Source organism: Dysidea avara, chromosome 2 (assembly GCF_963678975.1).
Source record: "Dysidea avara chromosome 2, odDysAvar1.4, whole genome shotgun sequence".
NCBI lineage: Eukaryota > Metazoa > Porifera > Demospongiae > Dictyoceratida > Dysideidae > Dysidea > Dysidea avara.
This window is the reverse complement of record NC_089273.1, coordinates 49,736,671-49,756,790: the sequence shown is the minus strand read 5'-3', so window position 1 is coordinate 49,756,790 and position 20,120 is coordinate 49,736,671. Positions and strand designations below refer to the sequence as shown.

Below are 20,120 nucleotides of genomic sequence, written 5' to 3'. Positions count from 1 at the left end.
ACAGTCACATTAGTGAATAAGGAAATAGCTATTTATTGCACATTACAACCAGTTTTTGTTCCTTAAATGTTTTTGCTGTGTGGAGTCATTGGAGTGTAATGCAGTGTTATTGTATTATTTCTTTGTGATGCTTATAAAGGTGTTTACAAAGTATTGTGAAGATACAGTATAACTGACCTATGGGGGCAAAACTTTGCACTAGAAGATAAACACTATTTCAATTCACAAACCTTGCTAGTTAAACAAGATTACCAGTAATGTTAAATTATACTGATGGTGGACTTTTTAAAGGCCTTTCCGTGTATCATGAGTGCTATATAGAAGCATAAAAGCATTACTTGTTTCATAAAGAGTTTCACGGGCATCACTGTATCATTGGTATGAACATAATATTATGTGACCCAGTTTGACTAAACCAGTCTTATTGCCCATGTCAGCAGATTCGATTTTTCACCCAGGACACAAAGCTACAAGAATAAACTATCTAATTCTACAATAGAAATCAGCTAGACTTGAGTGGTCTGGTTTCGCTGGCTGCTTTTCCCAAGCCCAGTGGTGATCTGTATGTGCGGTGTGGGGACTTAAGGGAGCCCTGGTCAGCCTGGGGATGACTGTATGTGGCTGTACAGCTCTGTGGTGTTGAATAAGTACCTCTGCTGTGAATTTCCTTTCATTTAAGCCAATTTTGAGACCTCAATGGCCCAAAACTTGGCCTAATTCATCCCTACACCTTCCTTTTCAATTTTTGAACATTATCTTGTCCATCTACCAGGGCCCCCACCTCTCACCCAATTCAGTTGCAGCTCGCCTGATACAGTCAACTTCGGTTTAAAAACTATCTAAAATGGTGGGAAACTTAGTTGTTGGCTACTTGCACAGTGGATGCTCTGGAAGGTAAGGAATTGGTGTAAAACGTGTGAAAATTTGGTACACATAGCTTCAACCATTGGTAAGCTATAACGCACTAAACACTTTAAACCGGCATTTCTCGATACTTTTAAGTAGGCGATAAGCCCGGTTTTCCCAGACTGGGTCACATTTTTGAGTGGAGGGTGGTGGAATGGATATCAGTTTATGTTCAAATACAAAACAGTACAGAGTGTGACTGCAAACCCATTCCAAAATACATGCTTCTAGAGCTTTGAATAATACATTAGAAAAATCATTTTAAAGTATTTGTGAAGGACAAAAACAGTAACATTTTGTTGTGGACACCTACGTACATGGTGTAATATTTTCCAACTTATACTAAGATCATTGATCACTGTTAAGAATAAATCAAGGGCAGCTCTAGAAATTTTGATGACAAGTTTCCAAATTTTCTGTTACATGCACACTTAAATCTGAGGTGTCTGGAAATGCTACCCCAGCAAAATTATGCATTCTCTTAGATTGAATCTGGTAACAAGTTTGACCCAAAATCATTGAAAGCTGACATATTTTAGGAAATTGGTATAGGCTGTTTATGCTTGCTTCTGTTGGCATAGTGTCCAGGAGAAGGCTAAAGAGTTAAGAGGTGGAGCTATGTGAAGTTTTGAACAGACATGGATACCATTCTGGAGGACCTGGGAGAATGCCCACATTTTCTGGTTTTAATACACTAAGATACTATTTTAGACTGTGGACTCAAGTATAGCTTCATACAAAGATTAATGTGACTGCTCTATTATTCGTAACCTTTGCAAATCAATGGGAACTCAATTTTAATTTCCTGAATATAGTTGATCAGTCCCTGGGAACCTCAGAATCCCCCTGGGTATGCATGAAGAAGTATTATGGTTTCATTCTTACAACCCCACAAGACTGAAAAGTGAAAACCTGTCTAGCAGTGAGTGAGAATGTTGACATTGTAACTTTGGTGTCACTATTGAATGATTTCCCAGTCCAGATGGTGACTCGATCACTGAAGTGCTGTAGAGGCAACCAGTAATATAGTCAAATAACTATATCAGGAGCCAGACAGCTTGAAATTCCTACAGGGTCAGTGGAACAAACCAAATAGTGATTTGGTTGAGAGAGAGGAATAAGTATGTAATGAAAGTTGCACAGTGTAGTAGAGATATTAATTCAGTATGTTATACCACTTTGGAAGAATCATACTATAGTACAACATGAATTCACGTCACTGATGTAAATATAGGACAGGGGGTAGTGCATCAGAGTGGAGTAGGGGGTCTGGGGGAGGGACTAAAATTTTAATGTAGTGTGGTTTTATGCACATAATATCTACTTTCTAAGTGATCAAGAGTTGTATAGGGATGACAGTCATAACTATAATAATTATTATGGAACTAAGGAATGGCATACACAAGACTACGAGCATTTCATTTGCAAAAATATCATAACAGGCTAAATGTGCCCATACATGGGATAGTACTGCAGATGTAATTGTGGAGGATTCTCAATAGTGATATGGTGACTGTTCAGAGTATTGACTGACTATTCTATTAGAGTATCCTACCAACCATATTACTATCTCAAGGCTTCTACATCTGTAGTAGCATATTAGCAGTGTAAAGGGGTGTAACACAGACTATTCAATCTGGTTACTTGGTTACACTAATCATATATCTATTCAATATTTCCTGCATGGTGACAGAAACCTACACATTTACAGGAAATTAAATTTAAGTTTCTATGAACTTTTACAATGGCTGCACCAATTGTGTATCTTCTGTTATCTTAATTTATGTGGGGATTGAAATATCAGTTAACAGTTGTCATAGCAACTACTGTAACATTATGGTTTGTCAGATCAAATCAGTACTGCTTGTCACAATTATAAGTAATGAGTCTTTTTTTTAAATTTTAAAACAAGTAATTACTCAAACACTGTGTAATTTAAGGCTATATAGATAAAAAGATCATGCAGAGAGAACTTGCCATCATAATTATGGTAGCTAGGTGACAAACAAATGGAGAAAAGTGTTAGCTATTCAAATAATAATTATCTAACTGAATTTAAACCATTTCATTAATTAAGTGTTTTGTGAGAATCTGTAGAAAGAGTGGCCTGATAGCTACATCCTATAAACTGACTTGAATCTGAGTAAATGAATCACAACACAATATATGAATTGTATATGTCACCTTTTATGGAACATAGCAGGTTACAAATGAGGATATTTAAACAATAATGTTTGGTTTCAATCTGATGCAATTTCATATGAGAATAAAAACTGTACTTTCAATAATAGAACTGTATATTGGATTGTTGTTTCTATACCGACCATACAAAACAGGTAGTTACATTTGTGACCAGATCTGTGAAAACAGGACATAATCGCATTTTTCAAATTCCTGTTTATTACATATTTACAATCTACTTAGTCAAGTGTACCCACTGGCCAAGTTTCAGCTTCATATGCCAATAACTTTGAGAGTTACAGCCCTAAAAAGTAGCAACAACAGAAAAATCGATATGTACAGCAAGTAACGGGAAATATATTACAGGCGCTTACAAAAACGGTTGTAACTTACCAACGAATTGAGATACGGAGCTACAATTTTCACCATCGTGTTCGCCATGAACAGGGGAATTAATTACTGGATAAATTTTTCCTTTACTCACCTATCTTCACTGTATACAAAGGCGAAATTCGTGAAGAAAAATCGATCGCGTACGATCACCTCGACATGATGTAAACAAACGCTCATAAGTTACGTTACCCTTGGGTCTATTGCAACTAAACAAAGCCAGATTTTCCAACTCCTCTTGGGCAGGCAAATACGATGATATCCAGGGTTTTATTGTTAGTCCCTTCCTTCACGAAGAAAGAGTGGTTAAACAAATTTACGGCATTAGCAGAAATGCGGTGACTACTCTATTCTCTCTATAATAGGGAGTTTTGTCGTAATTCAACTTGCATCTCCAGTATAGTTGTAGATCTAACTTCAGTATACAGTGGATCCTTGAGTGGTGGTTCATTATGGTATGTCTGCTTAATTAAATCCTTAGAAATGCTAAGCGTGTTCATATGGCTTTCGGCGACATTCGTAGTCATGTGTGGTAAATACCTATCGCCGAAGATTTTCTTAACGTGATTCATACCACCAATGAATTTATTACCACTTATGATGCATTTTGTAGTCTTCTAATGGATCGTGGTATAGTAAGCTACTGTAGCATGATTGTTTACCTTCAATTAACTGAATCCACAAAATTACTATAATAAAACTCTCTAATAGAGCGTTCAAGTTTGACCGAATTTCTGCTAATGGATATTTTTCAATACAAAGTGGCCGATATAGTACTTTTTTTTTAACCCGGGCTTGATGGACTGCCCTTGCCTACCACCCCCAGCACAAAGGCACGTGCTGGACCGGAGTTCATACTAGTGAAGAATACTGGATGCTGTGACCTTTAGTATTAAACAAAATAAAATCGCCACAAACACGTTTCTATTAAAGAAAAATTGATGACAGTGTATTGCTGCAATTACCTCTCACTTTGGGTTAAAAGATGATATTACGCTGAGATAACAGCGCCTTCACTTCCCTTCACGTAAACTGTTCTTAATCGCAGAGATAGTGGCGACCTCTGATATCTTTAGTACACAACCTCTCTCTGCTTCTCTGTGATAGTGGCGACCTCGAATATCTTTAGTACACAACGTCTTCGTGTTCGCTGATACAGTGGCAACCTCGGATATCTTTAGTATACAACCTCTCCGTGTTCGCTGAGATAGTGGCGACCTCGAATATCTTTAGTACACAACGTCTTCGTGTTCGCTGATACAGTGGCAACCTCGGATATCTTTACTATACAACCTCTCCTTGTTCGCTAAGATAGTGGCGACCTCGAATATCTTTAGTACGCAACATCTTCGTGTTCGCTGAGATAGTGGCGACCTCGGATATCCGTAGTAATCAAATGCACTGAAATCGCTGGGATCACTGCCACTGCTTTCTCCCGCCCACACAAAATGTACAGCCATGGTTGCAAGTGCCTGCTTAGTCCACCAAGTGATAGCCTTTTTGTAAATAGTATTAATTTTGTACAAAGGGAGGGCGCATCTGGCTCTAGACAAACTACAGAACCGTGGCATATTAGTAACCTAGATTTATTTCAGTCATAGCAACCATACTACACCTGCAAATATAACTTGTATGTAACCAACGGCAGCATTGATCAAATTAATAAACACTTTCTTCTGATATAGATCAAGGAATATTGGCCAATCAAAAATAATAGCTATGGCCTTTTTTATAATACTTGCAATTGTGTTTTGCGTACGTATAGCTATAACATGTTAGACTGTAAAAACTGCTGTAATGTTACACAGTAAGTTATACTGTAATATTTTCATGTGATATTGGTTTGTATAATTATACACAGAGGACTAGAAATCTGACCATGTGGAATTGCATACTGGTATCAAAATGGGACAAAAGCGGAACTTTCTGGCAGAGCTCAAGAAGGTTCACAATGTGTGTATGTGACAACAGATGGAAAGGACATGTGTGCAAGTCTTTTTAATGCTTGACTTGTTAAAAATCTGATTCATGCGCAATACCACAGTGTACATATAGCAGTCCTGTTTCCACATGAAACTTATAGATCAGGGTGTTATAATCACTCAAAAAATTCACATCAAACAATGGTTACAAAAACACAAACAGGTACATCCCCACTTCAATGAGACACAACAACATGAAACTACAGCAATTTTTACAAAAAGTTATATTACATCAAGGTGCATGGGATTAGGTGTAATTACAATTAATAATGTGTGCATTATTACAAGTCATTAGCTACATCACATCCTCCTTTAATTGACAGAGCAATTATAATTAAATAATTCTGATACCTTTTATAGGTTTGGTACAATTATGTCTTGGGTTATGATGTGGCAGAAGGGAGGGAACAGTCTCTGTTATTGGGTCTTCCCCACAAATCCCCAGATGATCCAAATGGCTCAGTGACAGTGGCTTCGTTATTTTGTCTTAAATGGTCCTGATGTCTCCTCCATATCATGTCCCCATCTAACAAGCAAACTGTAAATGACAATGCATGGGCCACTCACGATTGCATGGGTGTAGTTACAATTAATAATAATAATGTATGTGCATTATTATACAATTCACTACAGGGGCGGATCTAGGATTTATAAAGGGGGGGGGGGCTAACTCAAGGTACTAATCTCTTGGGTAGAGGTGTGCAAAGCACATTTCGGAACTAGGGGGTTCTGGGGGCATTCCCCCCCCCCCCCAGGAAATTTTTGAAAAATAGATGCTAAAATACTGTAATTTGGAGACATTTCCACATAACATTCATACTATTTTCTGCCTGTAGATATTTTATATACTGCCTTTAGATTATAAGTATGGCTCTCTGAAGCATTTTGTTAATGGAAAAGTTTGGGTAGGTACAGACAACCAAGTACATAATGCACCCTCTCACAATTGCACAACACTGAATAGGTGCATGTTAGAATAATAATGCTGAAAGTGGAAAATTCTGAAATTTGAACAATACAAGATTGAATCTGAGAGCATTTTCAATGGAAATTGTGTACCTGAATTAAGTATTGCCATACATATTAACTACAAAAGTAGATGAATGAAGCCCTTTAAACAGACCAATGCACTTCAGTGTATGTATAGGTGCAGGCAGAGTTGGAAAAATTCCTTAACAGAACTAACTATATGTTTCCAGTGAATGTTCTATTAGAGTAGTTAGCTGACTGCTCTATTAGAGTATCTCGATCTTGTACACCTCCAATGCTGATCCGGGTCCTTGTTGCATAAACTTTAGCATAAATCCACTGATAATACCTTGGAAAGATGTTTATAAGGTGGTTTTATGAGTATTTGTATTATTAGTGATCATATAATTATGCTAAGACAACATTTCATTATAATACTCAGTATATTGATCAAGTAAAGCCTAAAAGTGAAGGGGGGAGGCTTCAGCTCCCAAAGCCCCCCCCTGGATCCGTCCCTGCACTATACTCAGGGTTTCTGATAAAGCATCACTACAGGAGCATGGACAAATTGCAGCACTGGTATTATCAATGCAAGCCAGTTTACCCTGTGCAATCAGCCACGATGTTTTCAATGGACTCACAGGAACCATACATACTCAGCAGTCAGTGCTAGTTACAGGTATATCCAAAAATTTAACGCTACATGATGGTGACAGACATCACTGGCTAACTGTCAGTAACCTGACCAGGAATTGCATACGTTTATGTTATATAGCATGTAGCTATATAGCTCTCATGTTTGAGCTCAAATGGCTTGCTTGCGACAGGCAGAGAGTCCATGCATATTCTAAATTTTGTAGACGTGCATGCATACACGAGAATCTTGATGACTGTGGCATATAAATTATTAGTATTACTTATTCTGTTGCTTTATTCCTTGGTTGACAATCTGGATCTTTACTTTATGACCAGCTGTGGGAATTTATTGAAATGTCTTCAAAATCAGCATATAGTTTTCAATGTTTCCTATAGTAAAGGAAACTTCTATATATAAGAAGAGGGAATTTAAAGTCTGACAGCAAAACAATGTGATTCTATGTTCCAAGGCAACCAGATATCAGTGATCTGATGAATAGTGGTACCCTTGGGCCTCAGTGATAGCTACCATGGCAACGAAGATGCTTGGAACAGATATGTTCCTTGGTCAGTATTGCTTACAAATTCAGGCTGTGCGGCTTCAAATCATTATCTATACACATGCTTAATTATTTGGTTGTATGAAAAGCTTTCAAGCTGCTACATGTACAGACTGATATATTGTTGAGTAGCCACTATTTGCAATAATTTGATTTGTTCTATCACCTGAACAGCATACTCACACTATATTATCTAAAGGATTGTTGCTGCCAGGTAGCTAAGGGAATTAAGATTGCTAAGTAATCGTCACCTCTGATATGAACGAGCAAACTTCACCCGTGAACAGTTGCTAAACTACAGTTACTGTAGTTAAAATGGCTTTTGCAGGGCTGTAGCTAGCTAGCTAGCTAAATGCGTACGCCTATAGTACGACAGTGACCAGACCAATATCAAGCTACAATCATCTGAAGCAACAAAAGCAACAAGGATGCTAAACTTTGTTAAACGTAACCTTTATAGATGTTCTGCAGAAACTAAATGTTTAGCCTACACCAGTATAGTGAGACCACTGTTGGAGTATGGATCGGCAGTATGGGACCCCTACTTGCAGAAGGAGATACAAAGTATAGAAATGGTACAACGACGTGCTGCTCGTTGGGTCAAGTCAGACTACCGATATAACAGTAGTGTTACATCTATGTTAGCAGATCTACAATGGCCATCACTTCAACACCGACGATATGTGACTAGATTAAAAGTCTTCTACAACATTGTTTACTCCTCATCAGTCTTAACAGTCCCAAATTATTTCACTAACACCACATATCCCACCCGCCATCACCACCCCTTCCATTTTGAGATTCCGTTTGCTAGAACAGATCATTATAAATTCAGCTATTACCCCAAATCTATCCGCGATTGGAACAATTTACCAACTGACACAATAGAATCCCAATCTCTACAAGTATTTTTAGATAAATTATAACTGACTCTTATCATAGATAATATATCATAGATAATATCAAGAGTACATAATAAAAATAGGGAGGGAGAGTGTCTAACTGCTAATACAGCCTGTACAAAATCACTGTGTATTATTGAACAGACAATGATCTTTGAACAAATTAACACTTTAACTGATGATAGAGATCTGTTGATAGGTGTTGAGTGCTTTTGATAAGTGTTGAATAATGTAAAGTTTTTGGGTGGGGACTATTCTACGGAACGGAACGGAACGGAACGGAACGGAATGATGGACTAAACTGCGGAACGGAATGCTTTCTCAGATTGAAGCTTGCAGCTTACCATTGCTGTACAAGTTATCAGTGGCACTTCCAGCAGGTAATCAAACGTACCCCAAGAAAGATAAAACGAATTTAAGGATCGATTGTGGGTTCTTGTTGGTTGTCATTAGTAACGAAGTACTAATTGTGGGAATAGCTGACTCAGTGATTTCATCTTCGGATATATCAAGTAGGGAACTTAATGCATGACTTGTTTTTACTAGTATGTTAGTTATTTTTACTTAGAATGTACAGTCTGAGGCCCAACCTTTCTAATCGGCATAAATCAGTATGTGTATAGCTACACTACAAAGGAAACAAGTGTGGTGACAAGCTGAATCAAGTAGAATCTAAAGGAATTTTGTGCAGTGTGTGAGGAACAAACATTCAGATACCTCAAGGAGGCTATATTGTGTGAACATCAATGATTCATTAACAGAGTAGTGGACTATTGTCAGATATCTCAGCCTGAGTACTGAGTTGAATTCTGGATGGGGTCTATTATACAGAATGGAATGCTTTCTGAATCAACTTGCAGCTTGGCTAGCTGCTATCATTGCTGAAATTGCATTTTATCAGTGGAACCTCCAGGAAAATGGAATAGGATAATTATAAAACATTAATTAAGTGATTGTTTAGGTAATCATGACTTTATTCAGTCTAATAAACAGAATATATGGTTGATTGATTGACTGAGGTATCACTTTCAGAATGTTCAGACGACCAGTGATGAGATGCATGGATTCATCGAATTATTGTTGTGGTTGGAGACATTAAATATCCAAAAGCAAACTGACTGTATAATATTAATTCACTTTCTTTATATTTTCTCAATTTTGAGCCTGTATACAAATAATTGAATTTTCCTTGTCAATAGAAATCCTAGAATAAGATGGGAGAGAAACTTATCTTTGTTTACCTATACTGTACAACCAAGAGTTTGTAATACTGATTTGTATGGGGGAGAGTGTCTAACTCTCAGTATGGCCTGTACAAACACCCTGTGTAAAGTTCACCTTTCATCAAATCAACACCTTTACTGGGGGATAGAAAACTGTTGATTAGAGTTGCCGAAGAAGGTAAAACCTTTGTTCTGAAATAAGGCCGAGGTGTTACTTTAAGCAGGGTGTTTGGTGAATGCATTCAAGTTAGACACTCTCCACCTTATTATGAACTCTTGGTACAACTTCAAAGGAAATGAAGAAAACATACAGATGAATCAATAAAATCACTACAGTAAGGTGAATTACAGACTAGTGAGATCTTGGTTAATTAATGACAGTGGTTGGAGATTAAGTGTGGTAGCTTCTTGCTCTTGAATATGTTGCAAAGTGGAAGTACAAATCAAAATGGGATATCAATTTCATTATGAAAAATTTGTATACATAAATAATCTAGCATTACTATTTCATTTGTCCTCCACTTAAACATGCTACAACAGTACTAGTGTCAGTACATTGGCAGTGAGTCTACCTTGAAATCTCAACTCTAGAGTAGATCCAACACAGGACAGCCCGCACTGTAACAAATACATGTGATCCCATTGTAATTTCATGGACCACCTGGACTGGGAATCACTTGAAAATAGACGAACAAATTTAACCTGTTTTGTTTGAAGTGAAGCATGTGAAATGTTACACTTAAGAAATCCTAGGATTCTTAGGTAGTATGTAATTAATGTAGTGTTCCATTTCAGGTCTGACTAGATACATTGAAATTACACACACATCCTGGTCCAAATCACGTTTGCCTGGTGGCTACGGACATGGTTTCACATGCGGCTTATAATAGAGATTTGGCTGATCTTGGAGTTTTGACATTTAGCCTGATTCAAGGCTAGCAGTCAGACACATCCTTGAATTGTGCAACAGATAAAATCAGCTCACTATTGAATACGGCATTAGTCCACTGCACCAGCTGTTAATATATAAATAACTCCATGCATAAACTTCAGTGATGTTTGCAGAATATACCCTCCTTGCGGTCTGCCAAAATATTTGCTCCTCACACACTGCACAAAATTCTTCAAGTTTTAATTCAGCTGGCTCTTTCCTGTTACCAGTATCTTCCTGCTTGCTTTATTTATACACTGACTTATGACTTGAAAGACCGGCCCAGACTGTTTTCTAAAGTCTAAATAAGAAAAACAGCTCACATAAAGTTCCCTTCCGTATGGATGAACATAACTGATACAGCTCATCCCACAATAATACTTCGTTACTAATGACAACCAACAAAAACCCATAATCGATCCGTTAATTCTTTTTATCTTATGTTTAACCACCCACTGGAGATTCCACTGCTAACTTATAAGGGAATTTTCAGCAATGGTAAGTTGCAAGCTTCAGTTTGAGAAAGCGTTCCGTTCCGTGGTTTAGTCCATCATTCCGTTCCGTTCCGTTCCGTTCCGTAGAATAGTCCCCACCAAGTTTTTGCTCTACCAATGTGTGGATTGTCTATAATACGCAGTGATTCTGGTTGAAGGTGTCCTAGTTAGACACTCTCCCTCCCTATTTTTATTATGTACTCTTGATAATATATACCTTACCCGGGATTGGAAACCGGACACACTTCAATACAAAAATCGCGAGCCGTCAGCATTGTAATAATTAACACTTTCGCTTTGATATGTAAAGTTTCACCTCGCCGACGGAAGAAAGGAAAGAACGGGTAGATAAGCTACTAGTTGTGAACATGAAGAGGATTTACTGTGGTGGTAAGAACAATACTGTTGTATTACTTGCATACAATCGTCAAAATTTTGAACAAATAGCGTTTGACGCGGTTTATGCAAAAAATGGCTTTTTAGTCGTACCCTCGACTTTTGGGGTTCGTAGAGCAGTGTGGGAGCGATATATTTCGATGTAAACTACACTGTTTGAAAGCTGAGACATTAGCGGACAAAATCATGCAACTTAAAACCCTTAGTTTTACCGTTTATGCCATCAAATTGCAGCGCAACTGCGAGACAAGCGATTTTGAGGTATTAAGTTTTGAGGCCTACAGGTCATTTTCTAAAGGCTACTAACTTTCTTTCTTAAGTATTTCCTGTAATTCATATGTATACAAACAAAATAGGATAGTTGTAAGGCTGCTGACTTGTACTGATGTAGGCGAAATCCTTGAATCTTCAAGTGAATGCAAGTATTTCCTTTTCAGAACTGTTGCTTTATTATTATGCATATAGCTATAGTTTGCACTGGATTTTTTTACAGATGAATGATAGGAGAGGTCACAGAAAGCTTAGACTTCATAGTAACAAACACTGGCAGCCTAAACCTAAGAGGCTACCAGTTTCAATTCCTTTGAGAGATGTGTCAGTGCTGAAGGTGTCTCTGCCACTGTCATTTCAAGTGTCTCTGCCTTTGTGCTCATTTGTTGATGCACCAGTCAGGTCTTTGGATATTTTGCACAGTAGACTGAAACAGTGTAATGGCATTCCTTCAGGTATAGTGACACAGTGTGTGCAGATGCTTAGCTAAATCGTTCCTTTTACAGGGTGGATTGATACAATCCAAAATGCAGAATTGAGAATATTCCAACTGGGTTATTTTGAGTCTGGCACTGAGGTTTTAAGATCGTTAGCCATTAAGGAAGACTTCTCATGGATTGTGAATTATAAAAGAGAAACTCTGAAGCCCTCATCTGCTCTTTTGAAAGACATTCCGACATCTCTTAATTCAGGTATTGGTTGGATTGCTGTACGATATTAAACATGCAATGGAAATTTTATGTTTCCTGTAGTTTCACATGTATCAAACTTTATCAATATTCTACGTACAAGCAAGGTTTGCGAAGGCAACTGTGATGATGCATTCTTGAAGCTCCCAAACATTCAGAATGGCGAACTCAAAGATAATTCAAGTAAGCTGTCCTTTCTGCATACATTTAACTGTATGTAAAGTCAATAGAGCATGACAAGTTTTATGTGTGCATACCTTTGTTGTGTTCACGATACTTTGATGTGAATAACTTTTGTAGGAACCAGCACTGTGGCAGCACTGGACACCGCAAGGACTGGTAGCTTATCCATCTATCATGTTGAGTGTGATATATTGATGAACAGTACAGAAGAGTCCAGGCTGTGCATATGTTGTAAGAAATACAAGAAAACACTATCAGCTATGCTGTCACGTCGCCGAAAAGATCAGAAGACTCATCCCAGCAGTCATACAACTTATGCGAATTTGAGTGCGTCTGAAAAAGATGAGCGCTTGAGAAATCTACACCAGGAGAACAAAAAAGCAAAGCTTCGTGTTTGTCGATTACAAGAGAAGATTTCAACTGCAGCTACCCAAGACGGTGTAACCTTAAATGTTGATCTGCATGATGATATGAAGGCTATGATGGATGCAACCACAAAGCAAGTACATTCTATGTATCCAGAAGGATCTTTTCAACGCCTTTTTTGGGACCAACAGCAAACAGCATGCTCTATAAAGGACTCTCGGTCAATGAAGTGGCACCCACTAGTCATTAAGTGGAGCTTGTATCTCAGACATTTATCTGGAAAATCATATGAACTACTGCGGAAAACAGGGTGCATCAAACTGCCTTCACAAAGAACACTGCGTGATTACACCCACTATACATCAACTACCATCGGCTTCTCTGCAGAAACAGATCGAGAGCTTTACGACATTGCTTTTTTGAGTAACGAGCTTAACAGATATGTCTTCTTAGTCATGGATGAAGTTCATATCAAGACTGACCTTGTATATGATAAACACCAGGGTTCTTTAATCGGCTTTGTCAATCTAGGCAACACTAACAATAGACTGCTTGAATTTGAGGATGCTTTAGGTGAGACACAACATGAACAACAACTCGCAAGTTCAATGTTGGTGCTAATGGTGAGAGGCATTTTTCAGAAGTTGAACTACCCATATGTGCAGTTTGCTTGTAACAACCTCAGTGGAGAGTTGATGTTTGACCCTGTGTGGGAGGCAATATCAAGGCTTGAGAGAATGGGCTTCCGTGTTTTAGGAATTACGTGTGATGGTGCATCACCAAATCGTCAATTGTGGAAACTCCACAATGCCAAAGATGAAATGGTCTACAAAGTACCCAACCCTTTTGTACGAGAGGGACCACGTGACTTGCATTTCATATCTGATCCTCCTCATTTGCTAAAAACAATTAGAAATAGCTGGAACAGTAACAAACGAAAATTATGGGTAAGTTGATAGCTATAGCTGCAATGAGAGTACGTTATTTTTCCTTTTACATTTAGTGCAATGGTAAAGAAATATCATGGGGGCACTTAGAACAACTTTACCTTGATGATACAGGAGGACCACAAGCAGTACCCCAACAAGGAGGAGTTATTAGACAAGTGAAAAAGCTGAGGTACGAGCATGTTTATTTAACGACGTTTTCGAAGATGAGAGTGGATTTAGCTGCACAAGTAAGTTCACAAGAATGTGATTAGCATGCTGTATAATGCATTATACATGTGTAGGCTCTTAGTGAGACAGTGGCTAAGTCGCTTGAAGAGAATTATGGTGAAGAAGTACAGGAAACAGTCAAGTTTGTTAAAATGATTGATAAGTTTTTTGATTGCTTCAACGTATCCAATGCTGTTACTGGATACCACAGCAGGAAATCATTCAAAGATCCCTACACTTCTAAAAAGGATTTTCGTTTGCAAGTATGTTATTGGTATTATTATAATGTATGCATTGGGGTGTGACATTGTTTGTAGACAGTAGACCATTTTAGAGAACTACTTAGTAGATGTTGTACTTTATTGTTTGCTTATGCACTGCAGTGGCTTGAAGAAGAATTTTTGCCTTACTTGGAGAACTGGGAGAAAAGTGTCTATGAAAGGGAAGGATTTTCTCCAAAACAAAAGGAAATGATGTTAATGCCTAGGGAAACTCGTCTTGGCAGCACTGTCACAGGTATTGCATGCAGTAATAATATATTATTTTAATTATCAATTAATCTTTTTTAGTTAAATCATTTGTGGAACTGGTTAAATACATATTCACCATACCAGGAGTTAAAATCTTCTTGAGTGAGAGGCTTTGTCAAGATCCTCTTGAAAATTACTTTGGCTGCCAAAGGCAACGTGGAGGGAGACATGAAAACCCAAATGTCAATGATTTTAGTTGTAAGAATAGTCAGGCACTGAAAGTAATCAATTCTGTTTGTGGAAGCATTTCAAAAGGAAATTGCCGTGGCAAGAAGCATTCTATAGATATAGAGCAGGAGAGCAGGCCACTTAAGAAACGGTGCAAGGCTAAATGTAGGGACAAATCTTATTCTAAGCTTATAAAGCCACCAAGAGTGTTCAAAAGCAAATTGAAGTTACTGGCAGCCAAAAAGGTTAAAAATAAGTCATTTGCTCCAAGAAAAGAATTGTTTACAGCTTCAAAATATTTGGATATTCCTGTACAGAAAGTTGTTACTGTTGATATGCCTGCCAGTTCAAGCGATAACCCTAACAGTAATGATGTGCCAGCACCAGTACTTAATGAAAAAGCAACATCAGATGTGACAGAAGCCTCCCATGAATCTTGCTCGAATGATCAGGTGAAAAGTCATAAGCATCAACGAACTTCTGCAGAAGTAGACATTGTTGAAATGGATGAAAAGGATACACTTGCTGGCAGTCACGATAGAAATGATGTGACAGAAATGGACATATCATTTGAGCAGAAGGCCCATTCTACTGATGATGATGATATGATTAGTGAGGCACTAGGACCAGACCTGCGGAGGAAGAATTATCAAGGTGTTGTACCATTACTTTAACACGTCATGACTTCTGGACTTTAAAAGATACCGGATGGTTAAATGACCAAGTAAGGCTATTCGTGATGTAGTACTTATTTTTTATGTGTTGCCATTTTCTTTTGCTAGGTGATAAACTGCTACATGAAATTAGTAGCTGAGGCCAACACAGATGTCTATGTATACAGCACATTTTTCTATCCAAAGCTTGTACATTTTGGTTCCCAGGCAGTGTGCCGGTGGACAAAGGAAACTGATTTATTTAGCAAGAGGTTGTTGTTGGTTCCAGTGCACCTTGGAGCACACTGGTGTTTAGCAAGCATAAGCACAGCTGACCTACAGATTGTTTATTATGACTCGCTGCATGAACCAAATCCAGCATGTTTGGAAGCATTAAAATCATATATTTTAGAGAAATCATCCAACTGTGCCTCTACCACGGAATGGAATTGCTCTACTTCGCAAGGTGTTCCACAACAGACAAATAATTCAGACTGTGGTGTGTTTGTATGCAGAATTGCTCAGTGCCTGGCTAACAAAACTTCTTTCAACTTTAGTCAATGTGATATGGCTAGCATTAGGTGACAAATGGTATTAGAATTACTTCTGCAAAAGCTGTTGCCTTAAATTCCATTTTTATTATCAATTAATTAATATTTTGCTTGTATCATTTACTGTGTTGTTGTAATCACAAAATAAAGTTGTGTTATGCATAGCATTGCAAATGTTAATAATATAATATACTATAAGCTGCTATCATACAAGTCTCTACGTAAGCTTTTTGACCGCTGTGTACTCTTTTTTGCTGACTGCTTAAATTTCTCCATCCAAAAGCTTGCATATGGAAATCCACAGATAGTCACATAAAGCTGCACTATTTCCTTAAGAAGTGCACTATGTACCTCCTTCTCACCAATCTCGAAATCTGCAGTGGAAATCAGCCAATAAAATTCAACATCATCACTGGAGATAACTTTTTCAACAATCTCCTCTTTTTTTCCAGCTGCTGGGTTGCTACCAAGTAACATTTTTAGGCATTCTCTCACTTCTTCTTCTATTGCAATAAACAATATAAATGTTGTTTCTTTAACATACCATAGCCCACCTCTATCTAGTGCTAATGTCCATTCTTCAGAACTGCCACATTCACTATGTTCTTCGGGTGTGTCCTTTGTTAAAGCCATCAGGCACAATACCATCTCTTCCTTAAGCTCATGTTTACTGCGTTCGATTTTCTTACGTAAATGTCTACAAACATAGCCGGCAGCATAACGAAGAGCATTGCCTTCGCGTTTTGTTACAGCTGGTGCTGGATCAACCTTGGTTTCAGCTGTACACCCTGTCACATGATCACCAATGTATCCCCTGAACAAAATATCAGTTAAATGCTGATACAGGATAGGTGTAGCAGCCACATTAGCGGAGTCCAAAAAATTTACCCAGTCCTCTCGAAATTTCTCTGAAGAGCGCAACAGAAAAAAGTTTCTCCAAAGTTTCTCACGATTGCATGATTTCTTCTTACAAGAGCTCATTGCCTGTTTCAGGTCTTCTGACAATTTCAAAACAAATGTTGTAAAACAGTTATTGTTGGCAGCATCAAGACACCAGTCCAACAGAATCTGTGCCGCTTTTCTTGCTTCAATTGCTTCTGAGGACATTATTTTAAATGAATCATCATTCAATACGCTTCTGAGTGCTTCCACAAAAGCATCTTTTGCTTTGGGATCTGCATTGAAAGAAAAAGACAGGTATGGTATAGCATAGTAAGGTATATATTATCTATGGGTATAGCTAATGAATGGCTACATCAACATAACTTGCACACAAACAAGGCCAGGCCAGGCACATCAGTGATTGAATTTTTAAGCTGTAAAAATGCCCAAATGTTGCTACCAGCACTGGTTGTTTATTGTTAGCTATAATGACAACGAACCAGCATCGTCATTTCCATCGGATTCTCCACTCTTCCGCTTCGAGCTCTTCTTTCTAGCACGAGTTCTTTTACGAGTTCCGGCATTCGCCATTTTATAAAACACGGACTGAATTACGGAATTACGTTACACTAAACTCGCGATACTACAACGCTGAGTGAACTTGTTGATAGGTGTTGATTGCCTCCGTTTCCAATCCCGGGTAAGGTATATATTATCTATGGTAAAATATACTTGAACATATTAAACACTTGGCTTGCTAATCAGAAACTTCCAGTCCGACGGTCCGGTCCGTAAAATAGACACTCCCGTTTCTCTAGGCGAGCTAGAGTTGGTACGCGTCCAACATTCCCCGAGCATTCGACTTTAGGGCACACGTCTAGTAGGTTTTCCGGAGTAGGGCTTGGCGGTTTCTCGGTATTATAGTAATACCGCGGTATTGCAATGAAACGATATCTGTATCGCGTAGATTTCGGTGAAACGATAATATCACGATATCGATATTATTACGATTTTTAGTGTTTGTGACAGCTTATTAAGCCCTTAAGGTTGTTATAATGCACTTCAAATAATCATGTGATACTACTGCAAACAAGGACCTAGTACTAGCTAGTCAATTTTTTTTACAAAGATCGAGATACTCTAATAGAACAGTCAGCTAGGATCGAGATACCCTAATAAAGCAGTCAGCTACTCTAATATAGCAGTCATCTTTAATAACCGCGATAAATAGTAATATCGTGATATATTTCTGCACGATATATCGTGAAGCGAAACTCCAATACCGCCCAGCCCTATTCCGGAGCATTCAACTTTAGGACACGCGATACAACTCTAGGGGATGCGAAAAGTAGTTCCTTAGCATATTTCGAGGTTGAGCAATGTTGCTAAACATAATTTTTTCGCGGATTTGCAAACGCTCCCAAAATGTATTAGACTATATGGAGTCTCGTGCATTAAAAAAACTTAGACAAAAACCTAAGAAAGCGAAAAAAGGGGATCGAATCCGGACATCCGTACTCGTAATCATTCCGACTATAAAACTAGACTTCTCAAATTAGAGCTTCTCCCATTAATGTACACCTTTGAGCTTTCAGACATCATGTTTTTCATCAAATCTATCAAAAATCCAACCAGTAGTTTCAATATTCACCATTTCATTTCCTTCTCTACCAGTGCCAGATCAGGAGGCTTCAAATTACATCACAATCCCTCCACCACTAACAAGCATGACACTTTTACTTTGTAAGGATCTGTCGCTTATGGAATGCGCTTCCATTAATCGACATTAATCTGTCTATTTACACTATCAGGAACAGAGTCAAGTCCCACTTCTGGAATCATTTCATACATAACTTTGACCCCCTCAATCCCCATACACTGCACTACCACTGCCCCTGTAGTCGGTGTGTTACCGATCATTTCTCGATTAACTACACACTGTTTTAGACTATTTATCATGTGATCTTTTATTATTATTTTATAGTTACTACTTTTGGCTGTAGGAACAAGCCTACAGACCTTTAGTACACCATGTGTATTGTCAATTCTTGTATTTGTGTGTGTACCTAAGCTCATGCTTGTATGTGTGTACTATAAAGCATTAACAAATAAAAATAAATAAATAAATAAATAAATAAATACAACCGGTGCTGCAGCTACTCACCTCCCTTAGTTTCTACCTTAGAAGCATCCGACTGGTATCGATTATTTTTTCACTGTTGGACCACAACTGCTTTGAACATGATTGGTGACATAATTGCAGGGAACATAAGAAAAAACAGGAAACCAGTGTAATAAATTAACAAAAGCATTGAAAATACAATTATTATATAGACCTTTTAGCCCTGTGGAGTATGAGGAAAAAATTTTTTTCAGAAAAAGGTACAATGATTTTACTATAGCATGCAGTATGCCAGCATTAAATTATATAGGTCAATTTACACCACTGCAACATAGCTATAATCAAGACACACGGTAGTGTGTCGTGCGGCCCAAGAAGCCGGCGCGTAACGCCCGTGAGTATATTGACAGGAAGAAAGAAAACGCAATTTTCGCACCTCCGTAGCTCTGTGCTTCCTTGATGAAACAAGACGACTTTTGCTGTGGACATGCCCTCCAACTGCAGCACTCCACATTCCAAATTTGAGCGAAATCGCTTCGCGCGTTCCCGAGATATGCGACTTCAAAAATTGGCTCAGTTTCTTCGTTTTTTTCTTATTTTTCTTATTCTTGTCGCACACTTACAAAAACTGCTATAAAACTCGAACGCCATATCCGATTGCCTTGAAATGTGGCACACAGGAAGGGGATATACAGGCGCATCTCGGTACCAACTTTGGCTGGAATACGATAAACAGGCAAAGAGTTATGAGCGATTATTCACGAAAAATAACACCAATATGTTGTCACGCCTACAGGGTAAACCGCGTAATGGAAGAAGCTGAAAATCGCTGGGTGAATAGGTTAACTATTGAACCTCAAACCTTTTCTGGTTTGAAAGAAATCGAGCTAAAAAACAGGAAGATACAACGAAAAAACCAACGGTGTGTAACAATTACGCAATCGAGATTAGCTAATAAAGAAAACGACTGCTTTCCACG

At 38.1% G+C, this 20,120-nt stretch overlaps 2 protein-coding genes and 1 long non-coding RNA gene across 3 annotated transcripts; 2 read left to right on the top strand and 1 right to left on the bottom strand.

Moving 5' to 3' along the window:
• The first annotated feature begins 11,944 nt into the window (after positions 1-11,944).
• On the top strand, positions 11,945-14,581 carry LOC136248193 (uncharacterized). Its single transcript, XM_066040004.1, has 7 exons — positions 11,945-12,295; positions 12,347-12,532; positions 12,593-12,712; positions 12,830-14,025; positions 14,082-14,255; positions 14,310-14,498; positions 14,570-14,581. Exons 1-7 carry the CDS (start codon positions 12,064-12,066, stop codon positions 14,579-14,581), a joined length of 2,109 nt encoding a protein of 702 aa, XP_065896076.1. The 5' UTR covers positions 11,945-12,063.
• Positions 14,582-15,562: 981 nt separating this feature from the next.
• On the top strand, positions 15,563-16,335 carry LOC136246246 (uncharacterized). Its single transcript, XR_010696328.1, has 2 exons — positions 15,563-15,657; positions 15,716-16,335. It is a non-coding gene; the product is annotated as an uncharacterized lncRNA (long non-coding RNA).
• A 19-nt stretch (positions 16,336-16,354) lies between these two features.
• LOC136248191 (uncharacterized) lies at positions 16,355-17,610 on the bottom strand. The gene is made up of 4 exons (XM_066040003.1): positions 17,520-17,610; positions 16,692-17,312; positions 16,440-16,640; positions 16,355-16,395 (listed from the first exon to the last, which is right to left on the bottom strand). Exons 1-4 carry the CDS (start codon positions 17,608-17,610, stop codon positions 16,355-16,357), a joined length of 954 nt encoding a protein of 317 aa, XP_065896075.1.
• Between the last annotated feature and the right edge of the window lie 2,510 nt (positions 17,611-20,120).

Coding starts and splice junctions, on each gene's coding strand:
- LOC136248191 (XM_066040003.1), bottom strand. CDS start 17,610: ATGGCGAATGCCGGAACTCGTAAAAGAACTCGTGCTAGAAAGAAGAGC. Junction 16,641..16,691: donor GACATTAGCACTAGATAGAG/GTGGGCTATGGT, acceptor TTATTGCAATAG/AAGAAGAAGTGAGAGAATGC. Junction 16,396..16,439: donor GCAGCTTTATGTGACTATCT/GTGGATTTCCAT, acceptor AAATTTAAGCAG/TCAGCAAAAAAGAGTACACA.
- LOC136248193 (XM_066040004.1), top strand. CDS start 12,064: ATGAATGATAGGAGAGGTCACAGAAAGCTTAGACTTCATAGTAACAAA. Junction 12,296..12,346: donor GTGTAATGGCATTCCTTCAG/GTATAGTGACAC, acceptor TTCCTTTTACAG/GGTGGATTGATACAATCCAA. Junction 14,026..14,081: donor GTAACAAACGAAAATTATGG/GTAAGTTGATAG, acceptor TTTTACATTTAG/TGCAATGGTAAAGAAATATC.